General features: G+C 37.0%; 1 protein-coding gene across 9 annotated transcripts in view; it reads left to right on the forward strand.

Annotated features, from left to right (window-relative positions):
• Positions 1-12299, forward strand: part of LOC106876310 (uncharacterized) — a 345615-nt gene that overhangs the window by 169940 nt on the left and 163376 nt on the right. For 8 of the 9 annotated variants that reach the window (XM_089350463.1, XM_089350465.1, XM_089350468.1 and 5 more), the window contains one exon: positions 9220-9274. In XM_089350463.1, the coding sequence (XP_089206589.1) occupies positions 9220-9274 (55 nt within the window). Of the gene's footprint in view, positions 1-9219; positions 9329-12299 lie in introns of all 9 variants that reach the window. The other variant, XM_089350464.1, reaches the window with a different exon arrangement.

Raw genomic sequence — 12299 nt, forward strand, 5'->3', positions numbered from 1 at the left:
GTCAAAAGTCGAAGTATATTTTTAGTGGGGCTCATAAATGAATGTTTAAGCTTATAGTATCAGTTTCTAAATCGAGTTGTTACAGTTTATACTCTTGATATATATACATATGCATATATACAAGTATATATATATATATATATATATATATATATATATATATATATATATATATATATATATATGCACACAGACACACACAAACGCGCACACACACACACACACACACACACACACATACACACACACACACACATGCGGTTATAGTATCTGTGTTTATTGAATTTGGTCGATTGAAGCCAACACCTATGGCTACTTAAGTTTCCTTACTGGGAAAATCATCAGGCTGTCATGACAATCAAACTGAAATCAAAGACAAACAATATTAAGAGAAGTCAGCACAAATAAGATAGAATGACTGTTGTTTTGTCTAAGTGTAAAAATATTGTATTACTATTTTAAAATTATAGTACACACAAATTTTTATGTTTATTTTGTTTTAACAAGAAACAATTGACAGCGACTTTGAAGTTTCGGTTCAGCTGCCTTTCAAATTTCTAAAATATTTTTGGTTCATTTTGTGGTTGAAAATAGATGTCCCAAAGTAGATGTGGTCTAATAATAATTTTTGTTACATTTTTATGGATAGTTTTATTGGATGATCAAAAATATGATGTTGTGGAGAGAACTCTTCCTGTCCTTATTGCACTACGTTTTTCTTATCATTCCCTATTTCTGTAACCCAATTAAACTATCCACAAAGATGTTTCTTTATGTACTACAAAAATGCACTATTAAACTATATCTACTTTGAAACCATTATGATTTACCCACAAGATGAAACAAAAACTTTATAAGAAGCTTGGAAAGCCGAAGAAGCCTAATTGTCTGATGAAGGCCATTGAACCGAAACTTTGGAGTCAGTGTCAACACTTTTTATGTTAAAATAAGATAAGTGAATTACTCTACTTAAATGTTTTGAGTGTTTCTTCAATTCATTTTTGAATGCTTTTATATATAGCTTTACATAAAAGCAAACAAGCGCGTGCGCACACACACACACTCGTACGCGCGGGCTTCTATCAACATAGTAAATTTTTTGATATTTCTTGAGGTCAACCAAATGGAGAATGTCAAAGACCTTAAAATCAAGATGTATGACAATTGTACACAAATACTGAGCCGCTGGAATCAGTTAACTAATCAACATGATAATGTGCTTAGTCAATAACATTCTGTCATTTCATTATATAAACGTTATGTTAGATAACCTCAGATCAATCATGATTGACCACTGTCAGCGACTAAAAGCATTCAGGGCATAGCTATCCCATCTGTTTTTTAATATTGTGTACATAGAGTTGTCTCTGTATGTAAATAGTGTATATTTGTGAAAGTGGTTAGGGTGCTCGGCTCATGATCGTAATTTCGTGAGTTCAATTCCTGGATCGAGCGGTCGCTGTGTTTCTGAGCAAAATACAACATTTTAGGTGTATTTCAGTCTATTCAGCTGGAAACGAATACCAGTCTCTCTCTCTCTCTCTCTCTCTCTCTCTCTCTCTCTCTCTCTCTCTCTCTCTCTCTCTCCCTCCCTTCAGTTGTCACATCCTGGATCTGCCGCTGGGTTAAAAGTGGGAGTATCAGGAGGGTGTCTACGTCTACATAGGTACCCAAAGCAATGAACGAAAGCATGGTACATCTTACTTAACCACACTCGCACACAGATGACGGTTGGCTCTTTATTGTATATAGAATTACATCATCCAATGTGTCTTTTTTTAGACGGTACTATATCATTTTTTACAGGTTGAGCGACCGTCATTTACAAAGTAAATTATCAAATGTACTCCAGACATGACTTTCCTGTTTTTGTTCTTTTTTTTATGTCAGTCACTACATTGCCTAAATCTTTTATTTGTTACGACGTTTGGGTGCGAATGGAGAGACATTCGGTTGCTATTTCTAGTAAGCTGGGCAACGTCGTAGAAGCACCTTCGTTGGCTCGTATCTTAAGTATTTCTTCCAAGGGTGGAATGGAAGAATATATATTAAATACCCGAAAAGCTAATAAAGAAAACCAAACGAAGGAAAATCGAATACTTTATAATTTCAAATTTTGGCACGAGGCCAGCACTTTCGGGGGAGGAGTAAGTCGATTACAACGACCCTAAATCTCAACTGGTGCTGATTTTTTGAACACTTTATAATTTCAACAGTCTTACAGTTACATTTGCATACGTAAATGATTCAACTGAATGTAAAAATTTGCTGAAATTATTGTTACTGTTTAGCCTCAGGCCAGCCAAGTTTGAGCCGACTATGATCAGAGACGTTTAAGCTGTGATTATTTCAGCCTGTTCTCTCTCTCTTCTTCTTTTTATCTTTGCAGAATATTGTATTTAGGACTGCGTATCTGTGCCCTTCTTTCATTTTAACACAGTACGATGTGATTTGAGGGAAATATGGCTGCTGACTCAAGCACCTGCATAGAGTTGCTTCAAACCTCAACCTACCTCATACATATATATAAAAAAAAGGGGAGTAATTATCTTTAACGATACGGGCATACTGCTACACATGCGTATACATATACATAAACACATACCTACATGCACACACATAAGCATACATACAGACATAAATGTAAGTATGGCTATGTCTATCTTTTCCTCTACTTTTCTCTCATCGCTTACTCTCTCTCACTCACTCACACACTTTCTCTCTCTTCCTCCCTCTCTCTTCCTCCCTCTCTCTTCCTCCCTCTCTCTTCCTCCCTCTCTCTTCCTCCCTCTCTCTTCCTCCCTCTCTCTTCCTCCCTCTCTCTTCCTCCCTCTCTCTCTTCCTTTCTCTCTTCCTCCCTCTCTCTTCCTCCCTCTCTCTTCCTCTCTCTCTTCCTCCCTCTCTCTTCCTCTCTCTCTCTTCCTCCCTCTCTCTTCCTCTCTCTCTTCCTCCCTCTCTCTTTCTCTCTTCCTCCCTCTCTCTTCCTCTCTCTCTTCCTCCCCTCTCTTCCTCCCTCTCTCTCTTCCTCCCTCTCTCTCCTCCTCCCTCTCTCTCCCACTTGCTCAACACTTATGTAGCTTTCTATTTTTCTCCCGTGTCTCCTCCACCCTCTCTCTCTCTCTCTCTCTCTCGCTCTATTCTAAATCCCTTTTTGTTCATCTCTCGTTCTCTCTTCTCTATGTCACTCTCTTTATCTGCCTTCTGTGATTCTCACTTTGTCAATCACTCTCACATCCCTGCTTCTCCCTCTCTGTCTTTCCTCTTTCTCTTTACCCCTTTCTCTCAGACATACACACACACTTACTTTCTCTCGTTTCTCACTCTCACAAACTATCTCACACTTTCTCTCCTTCTTCTCGTTTCCTTTTTCAGTTACTTTGTTTCCTCTCTCGTTTTTATATTTCTCATATTTTTGTCTCTTCCATATTTTTCTGTTTGTCTGACTGCCCCCCTCCCCACCCCCCATCTTTCTCTGACACGATATCTTAATCTCCATTCGCTCTATCTTTCACTCGTTGCCACTCTCTCATTCACAGCTCCTGCTGTACGTTCGCACCCGTCTCTCAGCCTTTTACTAACGAGAGTTGAGGTGCCGTTGTGATGCTATCGATTACTTCTCGCTTCTTCTGGCATAACTCCTCTCAGATGTAGCCATAGCAACAGACGCCCACTCACGCGCGTTTTCGCCATATTGTGAACATGGTGACATCGTTATTCACAGACAAAGACGTCGCACATACGAACACTCATGTACTTACACTAAAAGACGCACACATTCACACATGCGTACAGTAAATCACGCGTATATAAAAACATTCATACCGAAAAACGTCCATAAATACATACATACCGTTACTACACATCCATCCTTCCATACATATATGCGTACTTATTCATACATATTCACATACATTAACACCTATATACATACATACGCGCACAGAATCACACACAAACGCATACGTACACTTGCATGCATACATGACACGTTCATACATATATTCATACAGACACATAGCTACACTTATATACATAAATATAGTCAGGTAAATAACGCAAACACCGGAGTATACATACATTATATAAAAACATACAATGATCTATACACATGTATATGTAAATGTATGTATGTATGTGTGTGTATGTATGTATACACATACATACATACATACATACATACATACATACATACATACATACATGCATACATACATACAGTTGTGGAAATTAGCTGCCCAGCTGATGTTAACGTAAAGCTGAAGATCAGTAAAAAAGAGAATACCTGCGCTGAACTATTGAGAAATCTGCAGTTATTCTATCCAGATTACAAGTTCAGGTTTATACCTGTAATTAATGTGGGCCCTGAGATATATAACTCACTGCCTAAATACCAGTCTTGAGAAAGTAGGCTTCTCAAAACTAGAAAGGAGAAAACTGATTCGAAGACTACAGATCGAGTCCATTACTGGAACTGTAAAAATCTGTAAAACTTTCCAGAAGTTTATCGTTTAAGTATATATGAGCACGTCTCGATATGCAACTATATGCATAAGAATACATAAAACAAAACATACGAATCTGCACATATACTTACATACATACATGCATACATATAAAAATACCCTGTTGTTGATGCTGAAGTTCCAACGAAGGACCCTTGGATCTAGGTTAGAAACCGGCTCTTTCTCTGTTGGCAAGAAATCTTGAAATAAAACTGAATAATGGCATACATTCAAACATTAAGGATAAAAGAAATTGCACAAAAGGCTGACAATGAAAAATCACTCATGAGACGTGGACATGCTTATCTCTCATCCGTAAAAGGACATTTCTGGTTGCTACCCTGCAGTGTGGAACAAAGCCAAGATGTACTTTATTGCCTTCCCAACATAATATTTCGTAGAGTGGGGTCTCAGTGCAGTTGCCCAGGTTCTTTTTAAGCAAAGAAACAAAATGAAAATTATTGAACGCGGAAATCTGAGACTACTTCTCAGTACCTTTCAGCCAGATTTTGAAAAGCTGGTATCGCTGTTCAATGTTCAGCTGTCGCATTAAAAATATGAAAACAACGTAGTTACAGGTGGGATGCAAATTTAATCTTTCATATTGTAAAAACAACAATATGATGAGTTTATTAGGTTAAGTTTTATTTGTTAAATACAGTTGCTTTGTATTTGCAGTAGAAAGAAATCTATTTTTGCGGTGGTGTGAGAGGACGTCCGAAAACGTTTGGGGATCACTGTGTTAAAAACATGAATGTATTTCTGTTCTATCAGTTTGTTAATAATTTTTCATATGTCTTTAATAATTCTTTATATTTAGATTGAAACAATTAGGTTTCTTAAGTCCATTAACGTTGCAAAATCTTCAATGAAGTAACTTGTTACTGCTGCATTTTGTTGTAGGCAATAAGGATTATAGAAATGATGCTATAACTAATAAAAAATGTTGAACCCTTGATTTTAATACTTTCGGCAACAAGTAATTGTTTTTAGTTTAAAATTAGGGTGCTCAATTTATACATAGATTTTTTGCTTGTATTTTACTGCTAATAAAGCGTACATAACTTATTTATTATTTTCTGGTAGAATTTTATATTAGATGGTACATATATCATCAGCCCACCTCTTTCTACCGAGTGTTATTTCGTGTTCTGTATTGTAACGTTCAGAAATGACTTGTAAATGCGTTATTAACTTATGAGAAAAAATGCTTCTGTGTCTGGTGAAGCAATTTGAGTCTTGAAGTTTACAACTATCATATTTACACTAAAATTTGCATTTTAAATTCCTGGTTTGGGTTACATTTCGTGGCAAGTATGAGGTACATTTTCTGGTTTGATGTTGATAATGGGCCTTTTTATTCTGATGCATTTGTAGAATATTATGTTAGTTTGTGGTTTGGTGCTGTGCTTTCTTGAATGATAGTTTAAAGAGGTATTCATCAAGTCTACAGTTAGGGTGCATTTGGTTCGTGTACTCTACAATATACACGGTTTCTGTGCATTTTCTGGGTTTGTATTCATAATACCATTGGTGATGAATTTGTTTTATAATTCAATAGATTGATCTGCAAACATGTTCCATTATACAGTGTTGATTAATGTTTGTTTAACTATTTGGGTTTTCTTATTTTAAAGCGTCTTTTGTTATTGAAAGTTTAAAGGTTCAGCTAAGAAGAGATCTTTATCTATGAGGATTTTCACAATACTTGTATATATCTTGCCATTTGTTGGTGTATTCGTTATTGCTATGTCTAAGTCGCAAAATAACGTAATTATGTTACATGTGTACTAGCTTTAGGATAAATTATAAATTTGAGGATGGAATTATTTACAAAAGTCTTCTTTTAGTCTATAGATTATTTGCCTGTTCTTGCGTGTCCTTCCTAATGATTACTTCATTCATTGTAAGCCTAGTACTTATTCTATTGTCCCTTTTGCCGAACTGGTAGATTACGGGGACGTCAACACACCAGTATTGGTTGTCAAGCGATGGTAGGGGTACAAAGAGACACACACGCACACGCGTACACACACACACACACACACACACACACACACACACACACACACACACACACACATACACGCCCCCCCCCACAAGTATATACGACGGTCGTCTTTCAGTTTCCGTCTTTCAAATCTACTGACAAGGTTTGGTCGGCCGCCCGAAGCTATAGAAGACACTTGCCCAAGATGCCACGCAGTAGTACTGAACCCGAACCATGTGGTTAGGATGTAAGCTTCTGATGTTTACCAAACCACCCTGTGTATATAGCAATATAAGCTAAATCTGCATTCCAACGGCTAGCCTTCTTGTCCACGGTTACTAAATATTTAACCAATGATCAGGTGTTGATCCTTTGTACAAGTCAAGAAAACATCAGAGATTGTGAAGTGTAGTATTTCAAGCGACTGTGAAGGTTCTCATTGCTTGATGTCCATAACTAGATATACGATATGTGCCTTGTGATGCAATACTTATGTACGAAGGTATGTGGTATAGTTTATTATGCTTGCTTATATATGGTCTGTGTACATGTGTTTATGTGTGTGTGTGTGTGTGTGTGTGTGTGCGTGCGAGCATATATCTGTGTGCACGTAATTGCTGTGTAAACCAACCATTAAAGATAGTTTGTGTTCAAGAGTATACCTGTGTAAAGTCATAAGGATTTCTGCACACACACACACACACACACGTACACACACACACGCACACACGCACACACGCGCGCACACACACACACACACACACACACACACACACACACACACACGCGCGCGCGCAGACACACGCACACACCTGCTGGGGAGATGGCTATCCTATGCATGATGAGCTTAACCCGAAATATACTGTTACACACAGCACACCAGCTGTCATCACATCTCGCTCCTAATTAGTACCACAAACTGGATCCATTGCTAACAGTAGAGTGCCATGACTGGTGGTTTCTGCTGCCTTTGGTCGAAATGTGAGAACCCAGCGGAAGTGGTTGGCTGTAGAGCAGGGGCGGAGAAAGCCCCGCCCACGAGCCCATTCTATTGCGACCTCAGGCAGGTATACTTGTATGCAAAAAATATAGTAAATTATTCAATTATAAAATTTATACAATATTCGTATACCTATTTGCGACATAGGTCGCGTTTCCACTACGATACCGCTAATATAAGCTGAATATCCTTATTAATTATGCTGTCAAATATTTTAGAAGGCATTTCGATGATACTCTTTAAAAATCTGACGTGGAATTAAGATTATACACATATTAAGCACAACGTATATATGTACTTACAACCATGGGTAAATTGCAGTCTGTAGACGTTCTGAACGGCACCGGCACGCCTAACGTAAAATAAACTTGAATACTTTTTAGCAATACAGTCTGCCTGATGATGAGCCATGTCTCATGCAGCATGGTTCTCGAAAAGGGTTGTCATGTTTGTTCTTTGCATGGTACTCGGAGAAAGTGTCATTTACTATGACCTCGGATTGATACTTCATGAATGTAATTTGATTGACACAAACTGTGTAAAAGCCTGTCGTATACACACATATATATATGCATATATGCATACATACATTATATATATATATATATATATTATAGATATATAAATATATATATAATATATATATATATATGTATATATATATATATATATATATATATATATATATATATATATATATGTGTGTGTGTGTGTGTGTGTGTGTGTGTGTATGTATGTATGTATTTATGTTCTCTGTCTTTTCAGTTGATTTACTTGATTTCATTTCCATTTTTTTACGTTGGCGCTTTCCAGAGAGGGATGCTGAAATCATAATAACTAGGGATAAAATCTTGACTGTAGAAATGGATTTATCTGTGTCTGTTTTTTGTCCTTTCTATTGATTATTGTACACATCTTTTACTGTTATTTCTATCTATCTATCTATCTATCTATCTATCTATCTATCTATCTATCTATCTATCAGTCAGTCTGCCTTTCTGACTGGTTGTCTCTCCGTCTGGTTATGAGTGCGCGTACGTGTGTGTGTGTGTGTATGTGTGTGTGTGTGTGTGTGTGTGTGTGTGTGTGTGTGTGTGTGTGTGTGTGTGTGTGTGTGTGTGTGTGTGTGTGTTTGTTTGTTTGTGTGTGTGTGTGTGTGTGTGTGTGTATCTGAATGTATATGGGTTTTGGATTCGGAACAGAGAAAGAGAAGGTGGGGAGCAAAAAAAAAAAAAAAGAGAGAGAGAGAGAGAGAATTGGGGATGGAGGGAGAGGGAAAGAAAATGAAAGCTAAATGCTGCAATGTATTGAGTTCAACACATGACCGTCTTAGTAATCTTCCTTGCCATCAGAACCATTAATAATTCATAATCATTATAGATATGATTGCAGATATTCAATTTTTAATTGATTATCGTCAAAACAAAAATACTTTAAAATTATCTCATTTTATGAATGCAATGAGAACGCATCATTGTGTCATTTGACTAATCATTTGTAGAAAGAATTAAAACAAAAATTGCTAGAGTAGAATAAATTATTTTGCCGTGAGCAAAAGAGTTCTATTAACCATTTGCTAACGCAGACCGTTACTAGTCTCCTTAGACTCAAATGTTTTACTTTATAAAGAATTTGATGTCTTCCAGCTAAAAGATCAAATTATTTCTGAATAAATACTTATTTGCTTGTAATTATCTTTTTGTTTTTCTTTTACAATACTAAATCAGGAGAGGAGCAGCAACGGAGTTACCGTGAAATTTCTGGATTTGAACCCGAAGCTACGTAAGTAACAGACACTTTTGTAACCACACCGCCAAGCCTGCGTCCATCTGCAAGGTAGGCAAACTGAAACTGTACAGTTACACACACACACACACACACACACACACACACACACACACACACGCACGCACACACAATACACACAACACACATATTTGCTCTTTTTACCCTTTCACTTGTTTCAGTCATTTGACTGCAGCCATGCTGGAGCACCACCTTGAAGGGATTTTTAGTTGAACAAATCGACTTATTTTTTTCAGCGTAGTACTTATTCTATCGGTCACTTAGCCGAACCGCTAAGTTATGGGGACGTAAATACCAACACCGGTTGTCAAGCGGTGACGAGGGGAGAAACACAGACGTGCGTGCACATACACACGCACACACACACGACGGGCTTCTTTGGTTGGCCCGAAGCTATAGTAGACTATACTTGCCCAAGGTGCCACGCAGTGGGACTCAACCCGGCACCATGTGGTTGGGAAGCAATCTTCTTACCACACAGTTACGCTGTGTGCAAAAGAAGTCTATTAACCATTTGCTAATGCAGACCATTTCTAGTCTCCTTAGACTCAAATGCTTTACTTTATAAAGAATTTGATGTCTTCCAGCTAAACGATCTTGAATTAGAAGCAGTTCTAATGATGTCGATGTTACATACTTACTGCCTGTGTTTTGTGTATACCCTCATTAGCTGTGGGATAGCGGTAGAGGCAAAATACCTTCAAGGCACCGAATATTAAAAAAAAACAACACTAAATACTTCAAACTAGGCGAAACAACTCGCCCCGTGAGTGGCCGAGAACAATGGGTATCGATATTTCGCTCTATTTGCAGCTCTTCAGTATTGCGTAGTCGCTATTCCGCAGCTAATGAACGCATAAACAAAAAGCTCACAATATGTGCGTGATATCCATAATGTCTACATTATTAGAACACCTTATAGTTCAAAATTAAATTTTGTTTTGCCTGTGCGGCGCTGCACACATCAGCAAATAGATTCTACACTATTTGCATATATATCCCAGACCTGCAATTGTAGTTCGTTCCGTGGTAACTCGGGTGCACGATATCGTCCAATTGCCAATACAGCGGAATATCGATATTCAATGTTCTTGATCATCTTACGAGGCAAGCTGTTTCACCTGGCTTCAGGTATTCAATGTTTTTTTAACTCTTGGCGTGTTAAAGGGACTTTTCTCTCTGATGCTTTCCCACAGCTAATAAGGACATAAACAAAATACATATAGTATGTGACATCGGTAATGCTTATAGTATATATATATATATATATATGGCAAAAATAATCAGGTACTCAGATGTCTGGATGGTTGTACATTTACAGATTTTTATTAATATGTCACATGTTTTATAAATATTAGCGCTTGCATCTATTCTTGTAGGTTCAAGCTATCATAACTGCGTTCCACCAATGTTACTACTGGTGATATCATCAAATTTGAATTTATCCACAGATGATATGAACAGTAGTGACATCTAACTTCAAATCTCAGTGTTTGAATATTTCATTTAAATATATATATATATATATATATATATATATATATATATATATATATATATATATATATATATATACACACAGATAGATAGATAAAGAATATGAGGGGTTTAGTTCACTGGTAATCTAAACGGATAGGTACGCTGAATAAGTGCTATAACTGGTCATAGGTTAGGTCCCAAGTTCACATCTGAGGCTGGAGCTAGGGATCTGTATTAGGCTTCCAAGTTAGCAGGTATATATTATATTTGAGGAAAAGGTAGAACAAAAACTAAGGCAGGACAGGTATCTCAAGTCATTTAGAATATTTAATTAGGATAAGGTGAATTTGAAGTCTTACAGCTGTTTCTGGGATATCCCAAGTGATAGGCTAGCATGTCCGTACACTGGGTATTTCATCATCAGGGACAATGTGAATATGTATGAAAGATCTAGAGAGGGAAATTCACAGTTTATAAGGAATAAAATAGTAGATAAAGAGTAAAACAGTAGATAGAATACAGACAGGAGAATAAAGTTCACAGTTCATCTTTTTCAGAAGGTATGGAGGTTGGTCCGTACTTCCGTGAAGGTATAGGCCTTTAGGTATAATCCCAGGTAAATCCAGGCAGTATTTTGGCAATATGTTGAATGTTGCGTTCATGTTGAAGGAATAGAAATAAGTGTATAGCTAGTATGAAAATGGTCCATGTGGGTATATAGAGTGAGAAAGACAGATATGGGTTGTGAGTGAGTGAATAGAAGAGAGATGAGAAAGAGAGAAAAGAAAGGAATGGGATAGGTATAGGAAAGAATGAATGAGAGCGAAAGTAAAATAAAATCAAAAAATGAAAATAATAATAAAGATAAAATGTCAGTATTACTCTTCATAAGGGTCGGTTCGGGGTGAGGGGTCTGGCATTAAGGTTTTGGTAAAGTGGAAGAGGAAGGCGTTTATGTCTATTAATTAAATAGATGAATTCTAGGTTTGGTGTGGTCAGAAAGAAAATTTAGTTCAGTGGCCAGTAGGGATAGCTAAAAATAGATGCCTAGCTTAAGGGAGGATATACAGGATAAAAATACAAATGTATAAAGGATAAGAAGTAAAGAATTAAAAATTAAAAAGGTTATAGACTAAAAATTAAAATTAAAAAAATTAAAAAGATTATTGCAGCTAGCTAGCTTCTAAGATACTTATGTTGATAGAGAAGAAAAGGCCCCCCCCCCAAAAAAAGCACGTATATTGTAACGATCGTGAATGCATATAGTCAAGTGTTATATGTGCTGATTTTGCTTGCACATGTAAACTCATTTAAATATCAGGATCATAACAAATCCACGTCGTTGGCCAACTACATACACCATCTGATAAATAAGAAAATACCATTTAGGATATCCTGGGTCATAATAGATTTTGATGTCCCATACCAAGGCTAAGCTTCACGTGTGGACTCTGCCTGAGAGAAGCGCTCCAAATATTAATTCATAATCCACCACAATTACTCAATAATCAACACGAAGCGT

Source organism: Octopus bimaculoides, chromosome 4, assembly GCF_046866305.1.
Source record: "Octopus bimaculoides isolate indiv1 chromosome 4, ASM4686630v1, whole genome shotgun sequence".
NCBI classification, from domain to species: domain Eukaryota; kingdom Metazoa; phylum Mollusca; class Cephalopoda; order Octopoda; family Octopodidae; genus Octopus; species Octopus bimaculoides.